The following is a 24,929-nucleotide window of genomic DNA, read 5'->3' as shown; positions in this document are numbered from 1 at the left end:
GTGACCTGTGTTCATCTGACTGAGTACCTGTGTTGGACTTTCTGTACAAAGTGGCAATTTCTCTCGGGTAATAGTTTACAGGGGTCCTGTAAACGATTACCAAAGCCTTTTTTCAGCAGTCTCACTCATTCCTTGCACAGCTTGCTCCTCCAACTCATGAGGGGTCTCCCCACCCTCCTTGGACTCACATCACATCACCATCCACCCTCTCCCACCACTGGAACACCTGCACAAGCCTCAGACAGGTGCAGATTAGCATAAGAGTCACTTTTTTTTCAAATGGTGACCTGTGTTCACCTGACTGAGTACCTGTGTTGGACTTTCTGTATAAATTGGCAATTTCTCTCGGGTAATCGGTTACAGGGGTCCTGTAAACGATTACCAGCCCCTTTTTTCACCACTCTCACTCATTCCTTGCACACCTTGCTCCTCCAACTCATGAGGGGTCTCCCCACCCTCCTTGGACTCACATCACATCACCATCCACCCTCTCCCACCACTGGAACACCTGCACAAGCCTCAGACAGTTGCAGAAGTGCCTAAAAGTCACTTTTTTTTCCAATGCTGACCTGTGTTCACCTGACTGAGTACCTGTGTTGGACTTTCTGTACAAATTGGCAATTTCTCTCGGGTAATCGTTTACAGGGGTCCTGTAAACGATTACCAGCCCCTTTTTTCACCACTCTCACTCATTCCTTGCACACCTTGCTCCTCCAACTCATGAGGGGTCTCCCCACCCTCCTTGGACTCACATCACATCACCATCCACCCTCTCCCACCACTGGAACACCTGCACAAGCCTCAGACAGTTGCAGAAGTGCCTAAAAGTCACTTTTTTTTCCAATGCTGACCTGTGTTCACCTGACTGAGTACCTGTGTTGGACTTTCTGTACAAATTGGCAATTTCTCTCGGGTAATCGTTTACAGGGGTCCTGTAAACGATTACCAGAGCCTTTTTCCAGCAGTCTCACTCATTCCTTGCACAGCTTGCTCCACCAACTCATGAGGGGTCTCCCCACGCTCCTTGGCCTCACATCACATCACCATCCACCCTCTCCCACCACTAGAACACCTGCACAAGCCTTAGACAGGTGCAGATGAGCATAAAAGTCACTTTTTTGTCCAATGGTGACCTGTGTTCATCTGTCTGAGTACCTCTGTTGGACTTTCTGTACAAATTCCCAATTTCTCTCGGGTAATCATTTACAAGGGTCGTGTAAACGATTACCAGCCCCTTTTTTCAGCACTCTCACTCATTCCTTGCACAACTTGCTCCTCCAACTCATGAGGGGTCTCCCCACCCTCCTTGGCCTCACATCACATCACCATCCACCCTCTCCCACCACTAGAACACCTGCACAAGCCTCAGACAGTTGCAGAAGTGCCTTAATGTTACTTTTTTTTCCAATGGTGACCTGTGTTCATCTGACTGAGTACCTGTGTTGGACTTTCTGTACAAAGTGGCAATTTCTCTCGGGTAATAGTTTACAGGGGTCCTGTAAACGATTACCAAAGCCTTTTTTCAGCAGTCTCACTCATTCCTTGCACAGCTTGCTCCTCCAACTCATGAGGGGTCTCCCTACCCTCCTTGGCCTCACATCACATCACCATCCACCCTCTCCCACCACTGGAACACCTGCACAAGCCTCAGACAGGTGCAGATTAGCATAAAAGTCAGTTTTTTGTCCAATGGTGGCCTGTGTTCATCTGACTGAGTACCTCTGTTGGACTTTCTGTACAGGTTCCCAATTTCTCTCGGGTAATCGTTTACAGGGGTCCTGTAAACGATTACCAGAGCCTTTTTTCAACAGTCTCACTCATTCCTTGCACAGCTTGCTCCACCAACTCATGAGGGGTCTCCCCACCCTCCTTGGCCTCACATCACATCACCATCCACCCTCTCCCACCACTGGAACACCTGCACAAGCCTAAGACAGTTGCAGAAGTGCCTAAAAGTCACTTTTTTTTCCAATGGTGACCCCTGTTCACCTGACTGAGTACCTGTGTTGGACTTTCTGTACAAATTCGCAATTTCTCTCGGGTAATCGTTTATAGGGGTGCTGTAAACGATTACCAGAGCCTTTTTCCAGCAGTCTCACTCATTCCTTGCACTACTTCGTCCCCCTACTCATCACGGGTCACTCCACGCTTCTTGCGTTCACATCAATCACCAACACCCGTCTCCCCACTCAGAAATTGATCAAATCCTTCGCATTAATTACCATTAATTTTAGTGAAAATGGTCTCGTACTTTTCAAATTTTTATTATAATGCTGCGTTCATTTTTCAATCACTATTTTTGTCATTATAACAAACACAAACGCAAAGTAAAAACAATTCATTTTGAAATCCAACCACTATTCTTATTACAAACACATACTGTACATTGTGAAATAACATTAGGTACATATTTGAACATCTTATACATGTCAAAATTGTCAAATAACATTAGGTACATATTTGAACATCTTATACATGTCAAAATTTGATAATTTCTTAGCAATCCTAGACAATGCCGTATAGATGTAGGGCTTCCATTCTGCTAATGTTCTCATTGTCCAGGATCCAGTCACACACATATTTCTTTCTAATCCCAAATGTCCAGGATCCAGTAATAACGGATTAACCTCGTGATTGTGGCCGGGCGGGAGTGCCCAAATGTTACACCAGGCGGTAGTGCCTAATGTTCTACCAGGCGGGAGTGCCTAATGTTCCACCAGGCGGTAGTGCCTACAGTTCCATCAGGCGGTAGTGCCTAATGTTCCACCAGGCGGTAGTGCCTAAAGTTTCACAAGGCGGGAGTGCCAGGGCGGGAGTGCCCAAGTTTCATAAAGCCACCACGAGTACAAGACCCGCCATAGCTCGGTAATCATTCTAGTCCGGACAAGTCAGGGTCTAAAGTAACAAGTCTTGTGATGTCAGTTTACCATGTTTGGATGAATGTTTTCATGTCATGGGAGTGTGTGAAATATAGATCAATGAGTATGCTTTAATTGTTATTTTATATGAATCTATGAATGATTGCATGAATTAACTGTGCTGTATGTATAACATGCTTTTTATATCTAGCTCACCCTTGCATTGTTTGTGTTATGTGTTGTTTGGGTATGTTTCTTTGGCGATGATCATCCACTTGGATGGGAGCAGATGACGGAGAGGATACTTTGGAAGCAGCCCTTGATGGAGATGGCAGTGTTGCAGCTTAGATTAGCTAGTCTTATTTCGTAATTCTTAATGTTTGGAAGAACTCATGTGTGTTTTAAGTTTTAAATTCTCCGTGATTTTCATGGAGAAATTCTAATACTCTTGTTGTCAATTCCGCACTATTCTGAGGATGACTGTAATCCTTAAATTACTCTTGACTGCTTTCCTATATTATGCATGATGACGTCTTTATTATATATGAATGATGTATATAATTGGGACGTTACAATGATGGACCCAGAGAAGATTAAAGCTGTGAAAGAATGGCCTGAACCGCATAATATCAAAGCTCTTAGGGGATTCTTAGGGCTATCGGGGTATTATAGGCGGTTTATTAAGGATTATGGGAAGATTGTTAAGCCATTGACAAATCTCTTACGAAAGGGGAAATTTGAATGAACTTCCCAAGGTAAAGCATCCATGCAAACCCTTAAAATTTCTCTCACAACAGCACCATTGTTGGCACTACCTGATTTGTCACAGATTTTCCATCTGGAGTGTTATGCATCTGGAAAAGGTATTGGGGCAGTTTTGTCACAAAATAGAAGACCTATTGCTTATTTTAGTAAAGCCTTAAATGGTTCTTCCCTGTCAAACTCTATATATGAGAAGAAATTGATGGCTTTGGTTCTTTCTATTCAACATTGGAGACCATATTTGTTGAGGCAAAAACCTATGGTGCATATAGATCAAAGAAGTTTGAGGTATTTGTTGGAACAACATATAACCACTCAAAATCAACAAAATTTGTTGGCCAAGCTTTTGGGTTTCGAGTTTGAGATTGCATACAGGTCTGGTGTCACTAACAAGGTGGCTGATGCATTGTCCCGCAAATTGGAGGAGCCATAAACTGTAGAATTAGAGTTGAAGGGCATTTCTAGGCCTTTTTGGCAAGATTTTCAGGAAATAATGGGGGGAGTACAACAAGATATTGTACTTCAAAAGATCATTAGTGATTTGGAGAAAAACCCTTATTCACATCCGAATTTCACAATGGAGCATGATCTGTGGATGTAACACATCCTTTGCCACAAACTCGTGCACAATGCCATTGATTTCAATTGAGCTGCAACCAGGAATCTTTTCTACTCCTCTCTTCTTCATTATATTTCTTGCGTTCCTTGCCTCCTTCCACATTTTTGCCTCACTGTACATAGTATCAAGCAAAACATAAATACCACTATCTTGAGGATCCATCTCAAGAAGTTTCAAAGCTGCCCTCTCTCCTATTAAAACATTACCATGAACACGACATGCAAAGAATAAAGCACCCCACACAGCAACATCTGCTGCTATTGTCATATTTCTAATAAGCTCTTCTGCTTCCTCCAAATGACCAGCCCTTCCTAAAAGATCCACCATGCACGAGTAGTGTTTAAGCTGAGGAGTTATATTAAAGTTAAAGCTCATTTGGGAAAAGTATTTTCGGCCTTCTTCAACTAAACCTCCATGACAACAAGCTGATAAGACACCAAGAAAAGTGATCTCATCAGGTCTTAAGCCACTACGGATCATTTCTGAGAAATAGGATATAGCATCCCAGACATTCCCATGAAGTGCTAAACCACAAATAATGGCTGTCCAGGTCAAACAATTCTTTTGAGGAACCTCTTGGAAAACCTGGAGAGCCTTTGCAATATTTCCACACTTAGCATACATGTCAACTAGTGCAGTTCCCAATGCAACATCGAGAGAAATACTATGCCTTTTAGTATAATGGTGAATCCATATTCCTACGTCAAGTGCTCCTAGTTGTGAGCATGCAGACAAACAGTTAACCATGGTAACTTTATCAGGTTTGATTTTCTTAATTTGCATTTCATGGAACAGAGCCAGGGCCTCTTTACTATTCTTAGCTTGGACACAGCCACTGATGATTGCATTCCAAGGCACAACACTCTTTTCTGGAATTTTATACAAAAGCTCCCGAGCGACATCCAGAAAACCAAATCTAGCATACCCCAAAACCATTGTCGTCCATGAAACAATGGTCTTGTGTGCCATTTTATCAAATAGAATTCGTGCAGCCAACAGGTCTCCACACTTGACATACATGTCCATAAGTGCATTACTGAGTGGGATTGTCAACTCAATGCCATGTTCTGTGACATAAAGATGAAATTTTCTACCGAGATTCAAATCCTGCAGTTGAGAACAAGAAGAAATAATCCCAATCATCGTAATCTCATTTGGTTTCACTTTCTCTCCCACCATTTCCTGATAGAGTTTTTTAGCCTCATTAGCTAGCCCTCTTCTAACACATCCCGTAATCATGGCATTCCATGTTACCAAGTCTCTCACACAACCATTGTTGAACACATCATACGCTGCCTCCAACTCTCCATACGAGAGTAACATAGTTATTGATGCATTGTGCACAAATATATCAAATTCAAATCCAAACTTCAACACATGTCCAAGTACTGTATAACCAACACAATTCATAGATGGGAAAGAGCAAGCCTTGAGCAAGAAAGGATAAGTATGATTATCTGGTTTCGTAACACCAGATTGCAAAATTCTCTTGTACAACAAAACAGCTCCTTCTAAGTCCCCACTTTCCACAAATCCCCTAATTGTCACATTCCAAGAAAATACATTTGGTTCTGGGATCCAATACAAGATCTTGGTACAATACTCAAGGGCCTGCGATTCAGATAAAGCACAGAATGTAACAAGACGACTTGCGGCAAAGCTGTCGTTAATGAAGCCAGTCAGGATCATCTGGGCCTGGATTTGCTTCAACTGGAGCAAGGACTGACACCTTTCTAAGAGAGAAAGGAGAGGGTTGTTTCGAACGAAGCTGTGGGAGGTGTTCCAATTGATGGGTTTCACATAAGGACACAAGGAACGAGTGTGTACACAACAAAGGAGACCTAAAAGTGGGATTTTTAAAGGGTATCTGAATCTCAGTTTGTTGGCAAACAGGATAAACATGACTTGCCAATGATCCACGAAACATGACTTGCCAATGATCCACGAAAGGCAATAATATAGTGTCGGGTTTCTCGTAAGTCCTATATAGAGATATAGATATAACAAGTGGGAACAAACAAAATTTTATGTGTGCATGATACTGAAGGATTGAAATGAATTAGGGTTGACAGTGAGAGAGAAGAAGAAGAAGAAAGGGTTACCTTTAACGTTAGTGAAGAAGATCAATGTGTTGTGTTCTTTCGCAGGGTGTTTTGTTTTTCGTAATTTCAAAACTGGAAGCAAATAAAAAAAAGGAAAATGATACTTGAACAACCACTTTTGACAACATTTAGACACGTCACACGTGTCTAAATTTGAGTGGTCCAGTTGGAAAAATTAAATGAAAATGAAATATGACGTGGAAAGGGAGTGGTCAGGGTTTGCAGGTCCGCGTTTCAAATTTGAAATTGATTTTGGAACAATTTAAGAGAGAGAAGCGCGAAGGTTCAGAGATAGAGAGTGTAACCTAGAGAGGCCGAACGACTTGGAGAAAGGGAGTTGGAGAGAGAGACGTCAGACGGAGTGCTTGCCGGAGTGTCGCCGGACAACGTTGAAGGCTGTCTGGGAGCTATCGAACCCCTCCAGGCGATTCCGATTCACGGTCGCCACAGGTTCGACGTTGGCGAAGGAAGGGAAGACGCCATCGTCTTCCGTCCGGTCCGGCCCAGCGAACTAGGGGCGCGTTGAAGGTCTCGCGTCGTCCCAACTGCTTCCGTCCCTGTCCCGGAGTGCCGGCGGAGTGCCGTCGGAGCATCGCCGGAGTGTCGCCGGAGTGTGGACTGTTCGGTGGACCAAAAAGAGGGGTTTTCCGGGTTGTCAGTCCCACCCACACCTTTATCTTCGTCTGTGTTCCAACCGCCGCACCTCGTGCTGAGTGAAGGTTCGTTTTTTTTTTTGATTTCAGTGGAATGAAGGTTTCATACATGCATGATGTTGTTTGTGGATGGTTTTGCTTATGTATGAAATGTCTCCCAAGTGGATTTTGTTGTGTTACTGATTTGTATACTTGTTGTTTGCTTAATCTTACATTGTTGTTGTAATTTTTTTCGATTGATAGTCATGGACCGCGTTGGCCTTGCTGTGAAAAAGAACAAGCCACCTCAAAATGAGAGTGGTGAACCTAGTTGGCCTTGCTGTGAAAAAACTTGAACCCAATTACCCAGTTCATTCGACTTTGGTACGAGTTATGTTGGTGAACCCAGGGTCCTAGAAAATGTATTTTTATGTGACACGAATTTGTTAAAAAAATGTTAAGAAATTGTTCCCAGATTACTTAGAAGTAGCTGAAACGAGGGAAAACAAACAAGGCACCCCAAAATAAGAGTGGTGGACTTAGTTGGCCTTGGTGTGCAAAAATTGGAACCCAGGTACCCACATATTCTGCCTAAGGTACCAATTATGTTCCTGTTCCATGAGTGTTAGAAAATGTATTTTTATGTGGCACGAATTTGTTAAAAAATTGTTAAGAAATTGTTCCCAGATAACGTAGAAGTAGATCAAATGAGGGAAAATAAAGAAGGCACCCCAAAATTAGTGTGGTGGTCGTTGGTTGCCTCGGTGTGCTAAAACTTGAACCCAGGTACCCAGTTAATTTGCCTTAGGTACCAGTTCTGTTCCTGTACCACGAGTCTTACAAAATGTATTTTTATGTGGCACGAATGATATGAATTAATAAATTAGTATTATTTTTTTGTTCTCTTTTTGGTTGTCTTTTAACAAATGCTGACAATGTTTGTTATCATTTCCATTTTGTTCTTTTACTTGATTGTGTTGGTGTAATGTAATTTAACTTTTTGTGTTGGTGTAGTGTCATGGAGGAACTTGGTGAACAAAGTAAAGGACGTGATAGAAGGAAGAAGGTACGCAGGATTGTATTTGACTTCCATAGATTTGTTGTTTGACTGTTTGCACTGGACTCTTTAGGGCACAAAAGAAAAGAACGACAAAAGATTGACAATGTCATTGTATGTATAGTAATTGATGTTTACTTTGTAATTACAAATTTATAAGGGAAGTATGTTGTTTCCAAGCACATAATCTTGCATTGCTTTTTGGACATTTGTTGAATTGTTCGGAAGACAAGAAACCATCATTTGAGGGACAACAGTTGCATACTCCAATCCAACCAAACAAGTATGTTTGTAATGTTGATTTTTGTAAATATAATATTTTCTTGTATAAATGATATGTTAAATATGATACTTGCGTTGTTGGACTTGTGTTGTTGTAGATTTGATTGTGGAGTAATTGTTTTGAAAATTATGGAGTTGTGGGATGGCATTGACAAATATGAAAGAAACACAATGCCCAGTTACACAACTGTAAGCTGTCAAAATTTCTATGTTGTGCATATTTCATACAAATGTTGCATTGGATTCATGTTTTGTGCATTATTGTCTTTACAGGAAGAACTACAACAATTTAGGGAGCAATATGTTTGTCAATGGATTTTGGATGTGGACAACATGCAGAGGAATCAAGTGTTGGAAGATTTAGGCCTTTTGTAGAATGTTGTAGATTATTGATGAAAGAATAGTTGTTGTTACATTTCATATTTATGTATTGGTTGCACATCCAATCTGATTTCAGAAATTGTTGACAAATATATTTGGTAGTTAAAATTCAGTTTGTTGTACTTAATTGACTTTCATGTGCAAAACGTTTTATCCAAGTACCTACTTGGCCTGTCTGTGCAAAGAGTTATACCAAAGTACCCACTTATTTAGCCTTTGGTACCAGTTCTGGTCCTACACCTGGAGCGTTACCAATTGAGGTTGGATTGGGACGAATTTGTTAATAAATTGACAAATAATTGTTTCGAAATTAATCACAAAGACAACGAATGAGGGAGAACACATTAGGCACCCCTGAATGAGTGTGGTGTACCAAGTTCGCATTTGTGTGGAAAAAGTTTAACCTAAGTACCCACTTATTTAGCCTGTGTATCAACACCCAATTTCGTCCGGAATGACAAATAGATTTATTTATTTTCATCATGAGTGTAAAATAAAAAAAATAAAAAAAGGAGGGGGGGGGGGGGGGGGGGGGGGGGGGGGGCGTCCACTGATCCGGACGAGCGTCCTCGCTGGACAAGCGTCCATTTCTGCTTGAAGGACGAGCGTCAACTCCTGTTCGCTGGACGAGCGTGCTCTTTTGCGTCCAGAGGGCGAGCGTTCGTTCTCCTGGCGATGAGCGTTTCTACATAGACATTCGACTTTTCGGACTCTACCGCTCGTCCCGGTTACTCTCTATCATCTACCGCTCGTCCTGATCATTCCTATTCTCCATATCTTTATGTCGTTCGTCCTGCACACTATACAACCGTTCGGCTCCTCCCACTGCACGACCGTTCGTTCACTTTCTATCTTTCGTGACCGTTCGTCCTCTACACTGTAATGCTCAGACAAATTTAAAAACAAATTTAAAAACGCAGCCTCCACTAATTTTTGACGCTCGGGCAATACGGGATCTGCTACCGAACACTGTATGACGAACGACCATACACAAACCTCTGATCCAGGTCGAACGCTTAAGAGTTACCGAGCGTTAAAATCACTAGCATGTCAAAATGCCAAAACCGAACGCTCGCCACCTAAAAACAAATATGATCAAACATTAAACCGGATACCACTGGGACGAACGTTTTGCACCCTGGCCGAAAGATCACAACACATGACCGATCGGTATCACATCAGCACCTAACCGAACAGTATCAAATCAAAGCCTGACCGAACGGTACCAGATTAACACCTATTATATACTGTTTGGAAGTACGCCCATCAAGATCGAAAGTTCAACTGAGAGTAAGCATACCGAACGAGCGTTCACATAATGTGACTGAATGCTATTTTGCTGAGCACTGTTTGCTGATCAAACCATACTGGACCGAACGCTCAAAACCGAACGCTGAAGAGAAACATCATGGAGACCGAGCGTTGAAATGAGAATTCACCAAGACCGAACGTTCAAATGAAGACCGAACGTTCACTAAAACACTATGATCGAACGGTTGAAGCTGAGAATTGCCGAACGTCGTAAAGGAATGAATGGACGAACGGTCGAATAAGGCAAAGGACGAACGGTCGAGGACGAACGGTCGAGGACGAACGCTCTTTTTTTTATTGTTATGTTTTAATTTTAATTTTATTTTATTTTTTTATTTTTATTTTACACTCATGAATAAAACAAATCTATTAGTCAATCCGGACAAAATTGGGTGTTGACAAGTATCAGTTTAAATAGATTTAAACTATCCTATCTTAAATTGTTTAAAAATTGGATTTGATACAGTGCTGCTTCAACTTTCTATACCTGAAAATATAAAATTAATATTAGAGAACGTTCCAAGCTGGATGCAGTGCTGCTTCAATCTCTCATTCCAAGCTCTCCAAAGACGTTCCAAGCGAAACCATTTGCAGCTGGATGTGTACGTACGCGTTGGCTAGTGAACGTGCGCCTCCAAGTTGGCAGCTGGATGCAGTCCTCCTATCTCCAAAAGCAACGTTCCAAAGACCAAGAGCCAAAGGTGAGAGAGTCCGTCTGAGAAGTATATGGCAGCTGGATGTGTACTGAGGTGTGGGTTGGGTGCAGTTCTCCTCTCTCAAGGCAACGTTCTCCAAGAAACAAAAACAATATGAGAGAGTTCTCCCGTCCCCATCTGCATGCTGAATGTCGTCCCCCTTTCTTCCAGAGCCCCTGAAAAAAAGATGAGAACCTAGAGTTGTTGTTGGAGAATCTCCCTGCTCCTGGCCGTCCACCTTCTCTTGTTCTCCACCTCTCTTACAAAAATAATTTCTCCACTCCTCTTTTCAGAGAATTCCTGAACCAAAGTGGCAGCAAGCGTGCAGCTATTCTTTCTGCATTTCTGGAGGTGGCAGTTATCAGTCCCTGAGAGTGAATGAGTGCAGCCTCTTTCTTTTCTATTTTCTTCCTCCGGACCATGCTGGATGTGTTTGTTATTCTCTTGGGGCGTCAATGTGCAGGCCATGCGTCTTCCAGTTGAACCAAAGAAAATAATATCTCCCACGCTTCTTGTATGCTCTGCTGCCTCCAACGTGTAGTGTGCTTCTTGTTCGAAAATGGAATGCACCGTGTCAAGCTCTACATCACGTGTACACCACTTCTTGCTTTCTTCTGTTTTCTCTTCGGCTGGAGTGCTACATTCCCTTCTTCCGTGGGCCTCATTGCCTTGGTGCGGGATGTGTGATCTTGTGTTGGACCGTGGCTTCACTAAGCTGGACAAGCATCAGCTGTTTGGACCGAGTGCACCCTCCCAGCTCAAGTGAATTAGTAGCTGCTTCCTTAAATTGCCAAAGCCCAATTGTCCAATGTGAACCGTGGCAGCTGCGTGTGTTTCTTTCCAGTCTGCTACAGTTTGAATGTAATAATGCACTTTTGTTTCTCCAACAATTCGAATAAAATGTGAATCAGTGTGCTACAGTTCTACACTTTTAATGATTCCATGTGATAACCCATGTGTCATGTCCATAGTATCAATCACCACACATTTAATTCATCCAACAAATACTATTAACAAACCACCTCCATCATACATAAACAACATTCCACCGTCATCTAACAAGTCATATTTTTACAGCTTACAAACAACATATCATACATAACCAAAATCATCCACAAACAACATCATACATAGATTAAAGCTTCATTCCACTGAAATAAAACAAACGAACCTTCAGTGAACACAACGTGTGCCGGTTGGAACACACAAGAAGAAAAATGTGTGGGTGGGACTAACAACCCGAAAAACCCCTCTTTTTCGTCCACCGTACAGTCGCCACTCTGGCGGCACTCCGGCGGTGAATGCAAAGGTCCGGCACAGGGAGGGAAGCAGGTGGGACGAAGCGAGACTCAGAACGCGCACCTAGTTCGCTGGGCCAGAGGGAAGACGACGCCGTCTTCGGTTCGTTCGCCAACGTCGGAGCTGCGGCGACCGTGAATCGGAACCGGCTGGAGGGCTTGAGGACCTCCGACGGCCTTCAACGTTGTCCGGTGACACTCCGGCAAGCAATCCGTCGGACCTCTCTCGCTCGAATTCCCTTTCTCCAACTCTCTCGGGCTCTCTCTCTAGGTCACAGCCTCCCTCTGAATGTTCGCGCCGCTTCTCTCTGTACAATGTTGGAAATGAATTTCAAATTTCAAACGCAACTTCTAACCCCTGGCCGGCCCTTGCCACGTCAGATTTGAACAACTTTTTCATTAAAAACGTGGACAGCTCACATTTACACACGTGTCCCGTGTCTAAATGTTGTCAAATAAAGTTGTTCAAGTATCATTTTCCTTTTATTTATTTATGTTAGTATAGGCTAAGCCATCATTAATTTATATACTATCAATCTATGCATTTTTGTCAGAACACAATGAATATGAGCTATAAATTATTTTTAATTAAAGAACCCATATTAAAAGATAAATTTTTTGTTATAATTTCCTTTATCTAGATTCATCTTATTCACGTATATACTCTTGCATTCACACTTGTTCTTTCATTCTTATTTATATTTTTCATTAACATATATTTTTTATCCACACTTTTTTTTATCAAATTTGACGCTATTAGATAATAAACGTAGGTTTTTACCAACGCTTTTTTTTCTTATATTATAGTAGGTTTTATTTTTATTTTTCTTTTTTGCAACATGCTTACTTACTTATCGTACAATTTCTTCTTATATGTGTTCTATGTTGTTAAAATGTTAGGGTATTGCCAAAGGTACCTTTTTGTTCTAGAACATAACGAACCTTGTGGTAGAAATCATGACCAAATGTGTTGGGTAGATCCTCCATGCAAGGTGCAACATCCTTTTTCCTTCTATTCACATTACATCCTCCATTTACATGAATCATTTTAGACTTATTTAAGGCCTTTATTAAGGAAACGTTGATTGTGTGTTAGTATTTTGGAAATTAATTTAATCTCATATTGCTTAGCATTGTAAGATGTTGTTCTCATTTAATTATACAAACAACTTTCTCTAAAGCTGGTAAGTGTTAAGTTATTAAGTTTCTGTTATTTAGTTTCTGTCACGTACTAATAAGTTCCTGTTTTATAGGAGTGAAAGTGTCTTAGGTGGTTACGTGAGTGCCTATTTTAGTGCATTGCAGTATGACATTTTCAGTTTTACATTTAGTGTAAAGGCTTATATAAGCCACCTTTGTTTATTGAATAAAACACCTTTTTCTCATTCTGCATCATATTGTATATTGTATACCCTGAGTATTTACAATTTGTATCAGAGCTCCGTAAGGGGCTTGGTACAGAGTGTGAGTCTAGAGTGCTGTGAGAGAACCACAAAACATTCAAGTGTGAGAGTACAGTACGTGTAAAAGGATGTCTGCAGAGAAGTTCATGCAACCGGCCATACCAAGGTTTGATGGCCATTATGATTTTTGGTCCATGACGATGGAGAAATTCTTACGAAGCAAAGAATTGTGGCAGCTTGTAGAAGAGGGCATACCAGTGATTGAAGCCACATCCACTAAGGAACAACGTAAGAGTGTGGCTAAGGCCAATCTAAGGGATCTGAAGGTAAAAAATTACCTATTCCAAGCTATTGATCGGGAGATCTTGGAAACCATATTAGACAAAAGTACGTCGCAGGCAATTTGGCAATCCATGCAGAAGAAATATCAAGGCTCAACGAGAGTGAAACGTGCTCAGCTTCAAGCACTATGTCGTGAGTTTGAGCTTTTAAAAGTGGATGCGTATCTAGGACGCACACTCAGTATAGTTAACAAAATGAAATCAAACGGTGAGAAAGTAGATTCTAGCACAGTGGTTAGCAAGATACTCCGATCGCTAACTGCAAAATTCAGCTATGTGGTGTGTTCCATTGAGGAGTCTAACGATTTAAGCGCTCTCAACATTGATGAACTTCATGGCACTGTTCTTTTCCATGAACAAAGAATGCAAAGTCTTCAACGAGAGGAACAAGTATTGAAAATAACTCATGATGATCGATCTGGAATAGGTCGTGGTCGTGGTCGTGGATACAGTCGTGGTCATGGCAGAGGTCGAGGACGACAACGGTTAAATCGAGCACTCATTGAATACTTTCACTGTCACAAGCTCGACCATTTTCAGTATGAATGTCCCGAATCTGGAAACAAGGCCCACTACACAATATTTGAAGAATCAAAAGAAGTAGAAGATGAGCTATTACTAGCAACATATGAGGAGATGCCACAATCTGTCCAGGAGGAAGATTGATTCTTGGATTCTGATTGCAACAACCACATGACCAAAAACAAGCTTTGGTTTTCAGAAGTGAGAGAAGAGGAATTTAATTGGTTTGTTAAACTCGGAAACAACACAACAATGGTTGTCACTGCGAAAGGTAGCATTCAGATTCAAATTAATGGCACCTCTCATGTCATCACTGACGTTTACTATGTCCCAGAGCTTAAGACAAATCTCTTAAGTCTAGGGCAACTTCATGAGAAAGGTTTAGTTGTTCTATTTCAAAATGATACATGCAAAATATACCATCTAGATCGAGGACTGATTCTTCACACCAACATGAAAGGTAACCGAATGTTTTATCTGACAGCTTCAATGATTACTCAACCTCTCAGGTGCCTTCGGAGTGAGGATGCTTCAGACATGGAGACACAACTATGGCACAGACGTTTTGGGCATCTTCATTTTAAAGCATTAAACATACTTGCGAGTAAGCAAATGGTGATCGGTCTGCCACAAATGAAACTTCCTCAAACTCTATGCACTACCTGTCTTGTGGGCAAGAACCATAAAGATAATATACCAAAGCAAAGCTCATGGAGAGCTTCAGCAAAACTTAAGTTAATTCATGCTGATGTTTGTGGTCTGGTCTCGCCTGTTTCACACAGCAACAAAAGGTACATATTAAATTTCATTGATGATTACTCAAGAAAAACTTGGGTCTATTTCTTACATGAAAAATCTGAGACTTTCATTGCATTTAAGAGCTTTAAAGCCTGTGTTGAGAAGGAAGCCAACACCCACATCGCTTGTCTCAAAACAGATCGTGGTGGTGAATTCATATCAAAGGAGTTTGAGAATTTTTGCACTCAACAAGGCATCACTAGGCAATTGACAGCTGCCTACACTCCTCAACAAAATGGAGTTGCAGAACGCAAGAATCGCACCATCATGAACGTTGTACGAGCTGTGTTACACGACAAACAGGTCCCAAATTCCTTTTGGCCTGAAGCACTACGTTGGTGCATACATGTTCAAAACAGAAGTCCTACTTCTGCCCTTGATCAGCGAACCCTAGAGGAGATATGGAGCGGAATCAAACCACAAGTTGACTATTTTCGAACATTTGGTTTCATTACTCATGTGCACATTGCAAATCAAAAGAGAAGCAAGCTTGATGATAAAAGCCACCTGTGTATTCTGCTGGGTGTAAGTGACGAATCTAAAGCATACAAACTATTCGATCCTATCATGGAGTGTGTGATCGTGAGTAGAGACGTAGTGTTCAAAGAAGATAAAAGCTGGAATTGGAACAAGAACACAGAACGAAGCAAAATTGTAGTTCTAGATTTGGAAAATGAAGTAGTCACAGTAGACCTAGTGAATGAAAATGCAGAAAATGAAGCAGTCACAATAGACCTAGTAAATGAACATGCAGAGTCTACATCACATGAAATACCAACTAGTAATAACGAAGTGCACAAACCAGCTTCCAATTCAGAACACATTGATTCCTCAACAGAAGTCTTGGGCCCAAGATCACGAAGACAACCAGCATGGCTATGTGATTACGAGACCACTTTTTCAGTAGAAGAGGAAAATTTACTGGCACTGATGATGACTGAGTCTAGAGATCCCCAATCATTTAAAGAGGCGTGCATAAATCAATAATGGAGAGAGGCTATGGATGAAGAGATGACAGCAATAGAAAAGAATCATACATGGGAACTTGTGAATCCACCAGAGGGAGTAACACCCATTGGTGTCAAGTGGATTTTTAAGACCAAGTTTAATGAAAGTGGCCACATAGAGAAGTATAAGGCTAGACTAGTGGCCAAAGGGTATGCACAACGTTTTGGAATAGATTATACTGAAGTCTTCGCTCCAGTGGCATGACTTGACACTGTGAGACTGATATTAGCTCTAGCAGCTCAAAATGCATGGGAAGTAATGCAACTTGATGTCAAAAGCGCCTTCTTACATGGTGAGCTCTTGGAAGAAGTATATGTCCAACAACCTGAAGGTTTCATCAAGAAAGGAAAAGAAGATCACATCTACCATCTCAAGAAAACACTATATGGGCTTAAACAAGCTCCAAGAGCTTGGTATAGCAAGATCGAAGCTTACTTTGCAAAAGAACACTTTGAACGATGCTCGAGTGAACACACCTTGTTCACAAAAAGGACTCACGATAACATTTTAATTATCAGTCTCTATGTTGACGATTTAATTTTCACTAGCAATAACAAATATATGTGTGAAGAGTTTAAAAACTCAATGAAGGCAGAGTTTGATATGACTGACTTAGGCAAAATGAGACACTTCCTAGGAATCGAAGTTATACAAAGAAACACAGGAATCTTCATTTGTCAAAGACAATATGCTCATGATGTACTAGCTCGATTCAACATGACTGAAAGTAACTCGGTGCAAAATCCAATGGTTCCAGGTTCAATACTCTCCAAGGATATTGAAGGTGTTGTAGTAGACACTAGCAAATTCAAACAAGCTGTTGGGAGCCTCATGTATCTAACAGTGACTCGACCAGATTTAATGTTTGGAGTGACTTAGATGATAGAAGAAACACATTTGAAGCAGTTTTTCTGATTGGAAATGGAGCAGTTTCGTGGATATCTAAAAAACAGCCTATGGTAAGCCTATCCACCACCGAGGGTGAATACATTGTCGTAGCATCTTGTGCCTGCCAGTGTATTTGGATTCAAAGAATTTTGGAGCATCTTGGTTCAGCAGAAAAGGAAGCAATTGAAATTTTATGTGATAACAGTTCTACCATTCAATTATCGAAAAATCCAATCTTTCATGGGAGGAGCAAGCATATAGGAGTAAGATTTCATTTTCTAAGAGACTTGGTTAATGATCAAGTAGTTAGTTTAACGTACTGCTGTTCCAATGAGCAAGTAGCTAACATAATGACTAAAGCATTGAAGCTTGACCAGTTTGAAAAAATCCGACATATGCTTGGAGTAACGACAATCACTGAAATAATCTAAATGCAGCCATTTAGCTTACGGGAGGGAATGTTAAGTTATTAAGTTTCTGTTATTTGGTTTCTGTCACGTACTAATAAGTTCCTGTTTTATAGGAGTGAAATAGTCTTAGGTGGTTACATGCGTGCCTATCTTAGTGCTAGTATGGCATTTTCAGTTTTACAGTTAGTGTAAACGCTTATATAAGCCACCTCTGTTTATTGAATAAAACACCTTTTTCTCATTCTACATCATATTGTATATTGTATACCCTGAGTATTTACAATGATACATCAAAATAAATATACTTGCTAGTGTAGTGTGGACGTAAGACTACAATAGTACTCATACATTTGTAAGTTGAACCACATTAAATTTGTTTATTTCTCTCCCTTCTTTTTATTGTCTTGTTCCTAACAATTGGTATCAATAGCTAATTTCTTAACATGCTCTGTAGTTGTAGCTTTGTCTGATCTTTCACATTAGAAAAGATGTGGTTCTCTTTTTTCTTGGCAATCTTGCTTTAGAGAAGTCGTGAGAGATTTCTTCAAAAGTAGCGAGAGCAATGACATGAGAAGGTGAAGATTGAGAAGTTGGATGACAGTGACTACCTGATCAAAAGAAGTTGTATCTACCCTTAAGAGGGCAAAATTTAGAAGATATGGAGTAGTTAGATTGGGAGTTTTTAGATTGGTATACATTTAGTGTGATCTGACTGACATTAGCTAGGAATATTGCATTCAACATTATGAATAAGAAAACAACCGTAGATTTGATGCAGGCATTGTCAAATATGTATAAGAAGCCATCTACAACTAATAAAGTGTATTTGATTCACATACTTGTCAACCTTAAAATGGGTGAAGGTAACTAGGTTACTCATCTTATTAGTGAATTTAATACAATGTTGCACAAGTGACATCCATGTAGATAACTTGTGATGATGAAATAAAAATATTAGTTTTATTATCATCTCTTCTAGAAAGTTGAGGTGCAACTATTACTATAGTTAGTATTTTTGCAAGCAACAACAAGTTGAAGTTTGATAACATCTATAATTTGATCTTAAGCAAAGATATTCGCAGGAGAATTTTAGTGGAATCTTTCAGTTCTAATTGCGGTTCAACATTGAGTGTTGAAAATAGAGGAAGAAATAGTCAAAAAGGTCTTAATCAAGGCCGATGCAGATCAAAGTGTAGAGTGAGACCATAAGAAAAATTACAAAAATGATACTGTTGCAATTGTTAGAAAAATGGTCACTTTACAAACCAATGTTAGGCTTCAAGGAAGAACAAAAATAAAAAGAAACAAGATGATGATCAATCAACAAATGCAACAACAAATGAAATTGCAAATGCATTATTATGTAGTTTAGATAGTTTCATTGACTCATGGATTATGGACTCAGGTGCATCATTTCATACTACACCTTCCTTAGAAGTATTATTTAACTACGTTTCTAGAAAGTTTGGGAAGATTTACCTTGCTGATGAAAAATCTCTTGATATTGTGGGAACATGTGACATTAATGCTAGCAAAAGAAGAAGATGAACATCTTGCTTCAATAAATGATTTTGTTGATGATGTTTCATGAAGAAATGTTGAAGAGTTAAAGAATGCTTGGATTCATGAGATACATTAAAGCCTTAAGAGTTTAGTTATTAAAGTCCTTTAATTTGTGTATTATATTTAATTTAGTAGTTCAAGTGTCAATAGGTAGAACTCAAGTAGTAGAGCACTCAGAAAAAAAAAATTAATTTTTCATACAAGCCTCTACGATAATTGATTATCACTAATGATAATCGATTATCCAATTAAAGTCAAGAATTTTAGAAATGCCTCTGTGATAATTGATTATCACCGAGGATAATCGATTATCATAGAAAGAAATTGTTATTTGAAAAATTTTATGGAATAATTGATTATCAGTTATGATAATTGATTATCAGTGGGAGTTGCGAACTTGACTCTTAGTTTTCTAACTTAATTTTCAAACGAAAGAGTCTATAAATACTTAACTTAAACCTAACTTAAAAACTTTTCACTAAGAGTATTAGAGTTGTGTGCGTAAGAGAAAATCTCTGTGTTTGTGAAAAGGGAGCTTGTGAACTTCGTGCTTGTAGAAGGAAGTGCTTATCTTAGTGGGTCTAAGTGGTGAAGCATATCTGCAAAGCAAAGTCAAGCTGTATTCATCCTTTTGTTGGTCAAAAGGAAGTGTTTTTCATCTCTTATCTGTTAAGAGAGGTGCTTTCTGAACTTTCACTTTACTCAATTATTGTAACTTGTTTATTTATTTTAGTTGATAAATTAATTCCTCTTTTTAAAGAGATTAACAATTGAACATTTTTGAGACAAGATCATCTAGAGAAAGTGGATCATCTAACATCTCTGGTTTTGAAGTTTAACAAATAACATTAAATGAAATATCATCTTAGAAAGAAGAGAATCTAAAGATAATGAACATACATAACCCAAAGAAAGTAGACTTAGACAATAAACTGCTAAAGAACCTTGTAGGAAACAAGTGTATGAGAAAAGAGAACATAGATACATAAAAAAGAAAACATAGATATATCCCTAATTGATCACAACAGAGAGTGTTTGAATATTAAGAAAAATATCTTAGAACTATCAAAAATATCTATGAAATAGAATCATCCAGATAATTGTTCGACCAAGAAATAAAAACCAAAAGAATTAGGCTCAAATTATCTAGAAGCATCTAGTAAAAACACGGAAGGCTAAGAAGACTTAAGCTCAAAAGCATCTAAGGGCTTATCTAAAAAGTCTTATCATAAGGGATCTAAGCAAACAATGTCTTTCCAAACTATGAAGATTATCAAGTGAAAATGTCTAATCAATGAGAAAAGTTCATAAGAATACCTTGTAAAATAATAAGCTTAAATGATCAAGAAATAAAGCTTTTGGAAAATGTATTGACTTAAAGAAAGAAATGAGTCAAAATGATATGCCACACTCTTAAATAGAAACATCTGATCAGTAGGAAGAACCTACATAAAATTGTGAGACACTATGCGTAAAATATAATCACATTCACAAAGTGATGAGTGAAAAAGTGTCTAAGAGAATCTTGTAAAACAACAAGCGTGAGAAGCTGTCACGAACAAATATGTTTTACAAAGATGAATTTCGACAAGCATCATTTAAGAAAGACAATGCAAAAATATCAGGATAAGTTCTCATGTGCTGAAACTAATATATCTATCCTTGATAAGAACAAATTATTGGAAGCCTAAACATTATATATTCAATAAATTTTAATGAGAGACATGGTCTTAAACATGTTATCAATAGAAACATCTTATAGAAGAGATAATCTAATGAAAGGTGCATCAGAAAAACAAATCTTACGAAGGCTTTTCATTTCACAAGCGCATAAACGCTTTGTATTGTCTGTCAATATTTGAACGTTGAACTAAATAAGATACATTTATTATTGACATGACATATGATAAAAATTTTTTGAACAAGAAATGATATTTGATGAATATAAACGTTCAAAATATAAATTTCTCATTAATGCATGTACTGCAAAGTGTTATTTTGCTTGTATGCTTTGTCCTGGTTTAATGTGTAGATCAAGATTACATAATGGATTAATTAGAACATTTGCATACGTGGATAAAGATGTTGAGAGAATAAAAGAACATAATGATTTAAGTATAGACTTCTACTTTGACATGTCGTACAAGTCGTGTTTCAATCAAGATATGATAAAGCATTGTACCTCTGAATAACAAGACAAGTAAGTGTGACCATTTACCACAAAGCATTAAGAAGCCTACATAAAGATCAACTCTACATCTGACAGTCATGTCTTTAAAAGGCTATATAAATAAGATCTAAAGAAGAGAGAAGTTTGATGAAGTAACAATAATTGAACTATGACGCGCAAGATGGGATGAAAGAAAGAAGACAATGAAGAAATGAAAAAGAGAGACAATGATAAAAACAGAGAGTCAAAGTATTATGTCTAAGATGGGATAAGAGAAAAGAAGAAGAAAAGTAAAGAGGTTGAAATAATTGAGGTTGAAATGAAGAAAAGAAAAGAAGAATAAAGTTGAAAGCATATTAAAAAGAAGAGAATAAAAGAAAGAGAGCATCTATTGAATATTCACTTTATCACTCACTATGCTTATACATATCGTCTAAAGCTCATCCATCCAAAAGGGAACACAGAAGAGATGAAGCTTAATTGAAGAAAGTGGTTGAATATTCAACAATGCTACTGCTCAAAGCTTACATTTTCTAAAGCTCTACAATTAAAGAAGAAAAACTTCATTAAGCAAGAAAAGTAAAGAGAAAGAGCATGTATTTGTCCTACTACTCTTCACATTACACCGTCTGATGCTTCTCTAAGGAACAACCTCACTAAAAAGAAGATAAAGAGCAAGCTTACATTGTTTGATACTCTTAAACAAAGGAAGTAACCTCTAAGTTACAAGACAACACTTCATTTTATTTATCCTCTCCAAGAGAGTAATTTGAGTCTCTAACTTTATGAGTTAGATGTATTGTATCTGTAAACAAATTTGTTGATAGAGGGACCTATATTTAGCAATACCCATCTCACATGAGTGTTTTTAATGATGAACAAAAGAAATGTTTTATACTTTCTTGCACAACAAAGGGTAAAACAATTGCTTGATCATATTCGTGTTTATGCTTGAACTGATTTGTAAATGCATTCATTTTATGAAATGAATCATAAGTTGAAACCTATTGCACATTGCATATCTAGAAGAAATAATTGATTAAATTGTTTATATAATTTGTTAAATTTCTTCAGATTTTAGTATATGCTTATGAGGGGAAAAAAACTATGTTTTAATCGATTACATTAGTTGTATAATTGATTAAAACATTTTGCTATGCCAACATGTGTTTTGCTGAGTGCATTGATGTGTTTTGAAAGGAAAATGATTTTGAAATTCGCTTAAGTATGGAACTTAACCGATTACAAAAGTTTCATAATCGATAAAAATGTTTATTTTGTGAAAATCATTTTCATTGAAAGACATAACTGCCTATAACGATCATATTTGTTTGTTGTTGGCTTGTATGATTTACATAATCGATTGCATGCGTCATTTAATCTGTTAAATCTGAAATAGATTTAAAATTGTTAAAGAAAAAGGAAAAACTTAATAGATTACATTATGTGCTTAATTAATTAAATTGCATCAGTGATTGAAAATTCTTTAAATAGACGCAGTGCATGCTACTTTATACGAATTAATGATCTAACATTTACATAAACAATTTGTTTGTTGAGTATTGATTGCAGGAGCATCCTAGACTTCTTAGAGAATCAAGATCATTCATTTAGACATAAATTCATCAAGATTCTTGCAAGATAGTTGTGCTTACACATTGCTGATCATATTCTGCACTTGAGGTGTACTATTTGAGGATTAGAGTCTTCACTACAATCAAGAGGATTGTGTTCCTTATTGCTGTGAGCCAGGAATAGAACCTATGTGTTATGCATTTAGAGTTGGGATTGCTCTAAAGGTTATAGAAAGTTGGGATTACTTTCTGGGTTGTGAGATTGTAAGGTGACTCACATCTTGTACAATAGGTGATATTGAGTTAGGGAAGGAGAGTGCATTGAGAGGATAGTTCTTTGTATTCTTGCTTGTATAACTCTATAATTATAGTGGTTCCCTTCAACTAAGGTTGTTGAAGGAAGATTAGATGTAGGCTTGACCAAACTAGTATAAATCTTTGTGTTGATCTCTCTCTTCCTTCTCTTTTTATTGTTGTTGTTGAGATTGTTGATATGGGGAGTACTGATAAGGGTTGAATTTATCGTTATTTGATACTTAATTTTGATACTAAAAACACCCTTTTCGACTTAGAAACTAGCTTCGAATCATAGTTTTAATGAATAAGAGAGTTGAAGATGAATTTAATAGTTTTGTACTAGATTTCAATGTTTTCAAAGGGAATTGAGATTATTTGGAAGAAGAGTTGAAGTACTAAGGAGTTGGAAATCGAGAAGAACTAGAAAAGCATTAGGAAAGAGGATCGCAACAGCGTTGAGCGCTACTTTAGGGGCCCTCAGCGCCAGAGTACGATGTCTCACACTTGGCTGCCCTTTTTCTAGAGCCCTCAGCGCAGGATACCCCTGGTTCGCGCCTAGGCGCCTTTTTCAGGGGCGTTGAGCGCCATTTCCTCGAGTCGCATCACGCCTGCTTGCCTTCTGAGCTGACCCTAAGCGTCAGTTCTGACCCGCACACCGCTTGGGCGCCCTAAGTGGGGCGCTGAGCGCCAGTCTCGTGGGCTTGGACCCGTTTTCTGTTATTTTTATGTTCTTTTTTAAGGACTTGGACATCCTAGGGTTCACATATTTGGACGGAATAGGAACAACAACACACTCTTTGATCACTCGGAGGCAGATTTGGATGCGGAAGGTCCTATCTTCAATTTTTAGGGTTTTATCTTTCAATCTTTTTCCATTATTCATCTAGTTTCACCATGTCAATAGGGAACTAAAGTCTATTTTTTGTTGGGGATTGATGTAACCTTTGTAAACTCTCATGTATTGAATTGATTCTTAATTATATATTCTTCTTTCCTTAATTGTTAGGGTAATTCTTCTTCGTGTAATGCTTGCTTTGTTTAACTCATTCATTAGCATGATGTATGTTTTGCATGAGTACCGGGAGGTATCTTACAATTCATGATCTAGAGAATTATTCCCAGAAGCAGTATTGCTCAAGAATGGGGGTATGAGTTCTAGTTGTTTTAAGCTTCTGATCTTTAGAATTAATTATTAGGAATGTTAGGAATGGTATGAACTAATAATTAAGGATATGCTTTCTTCATCGAGGAATCGGGTTTTAAGTATTTTAGATAATGACATTGACATTAAACTAGGTGAAATCTAACCCCAACAACATATTCATTCTATAATATCAAATCCGTTCATCTTTGCACTTTTGTCCAATTAATCAAATTGCATGCATATTTACTTTTCTATATTTGCATTCTAAACCCAAAAGAGTTTGTTTTCAAGTCTTATTTAATCAAGAAATCACATAACTGTTTAGGTCTGAGTCTCTAGGAAAATGATACTTGGTCTTACAATGTTTATTACTTGATACGATTCGGTACACTTGTCGGAGTCTTAACAAGTTTTTGGCGCCGTTGCCGGGGACTCGTGGTTTAACTATTCTATTTGTGTGATTATTGATTAGCTTTGAATTGAATTTGTTATTTTTTTTTATTGTTTTGTTTTGTTCTAACAGTGTTTTCTGGGGTTTTGTTTTCTTGTGTATGCAGGATACAATTCGAACTATAAGCAAGAAAACCTCAAAACCTCTTCTTGAAGGATTGGACGAGAGTAGAAGGAGGAGGAGAATACGAAAATCTAGAGAATTGTTTCCTTCTCTAGAGACACTTTTACAACCTTCACCGCAAGGATCTGACAGATTACACAACAGTTGTTGGCCCTTGTCATTGTAATAGCATTGCAAGGCCGAGGGTCAATGTTGCAAACATGGAGGTAAAGCCTGCGTTGATACAATTGGTGAAAAGCA

General features: G+C 38.6%; 2 protein-coding genes and 1 long non-coding RNA gene across 3 annotated transcripts; 2 read left to right on the top strand and 1 right to left on the bottom strand.

Moving 5' to 3' along the window:
- Nucleotides 1–4,179: 4,179 nt before the first annotated feature.
- On the bottom strand, nt 4,180–6,341 carry LOC108320810 (pentatricopeptide repeat-containing protein At2g22410, mitochondrial). Its single transcript, XM_017552353.2, has one exon. It carries the CDS (start codon nt 6,139–6,141, stop codon nt 4,180–4,182), a length of 1,962 nt encoding a protein of 653 aa, XP_017407842.2. The 5' UTR covers nt 6,142–6,341.
- Nucleotides 6,342–6,952: 611 nt separating this feature from the next.
- Nucleotides 6,953–8,694, top strand: LOC128196441 (uncharacterized). Its single transcript, XR_008248741.1, has 4 exons — nt 6,953–7,060; nt 7,988–8,313; nt 8,411–8,501; nt 8,586–8,694. It is a non-coding gene; the product is annotated as an uncharacterized LOC128196441 (long non-coding RNA).
- Nucleotides 8,695–13,528: 4,834 nt separating this feature from the next.
- LOC108339189 (uncharacterized) lies at nt 13,529–14,407 on the top strand. The gene has a single exon (XM_017576331.1). It carries the CDS (start codon nt 13,529–13,531, stop codon nt 14,405–14,407), a length of 879 nt encoding a protein of 292 aa, XP_017431820.1.
- The last annotated feature ends 10,522 nt before the right edge of the window (nt 14,408–24,929 follow it).

Source organism: Vigna angularis, chromosome 5 (genome assembly GCF_016808095.1).
Source record: "Vigna angularis cultivar LongXiaoDou No.4 chromosome 5, ASM1680809v1, whole genome shotgun sequence".
Lineage (NCBI taxonomy): Eukaryota > Viridiplantae > Streptophyta > Magnoliopsida > Fabales > Fabaceae > Vigna > Vigna angularis.
This window is presented reverse-complemented; position numbering and strand designations above follow the sequence as displayed.

Excerpts from the sequence above, each read along its gene's own strand:
- LOC108320810 (XM_017552353.2), bottom strand. The coding sequence starts at position 6,141 with ATGTTTATCCTGTTTGCCAACAAACTGAGATTCAGATACCCTTTAAAA.
- LOC108339189 (XM_017576331.1), top strand. The coding sequence starts at position 13,529 with ATGTCTGCAGAGAAGTTCATGCAACCGGCCATACCAAGGTTTGATGGC.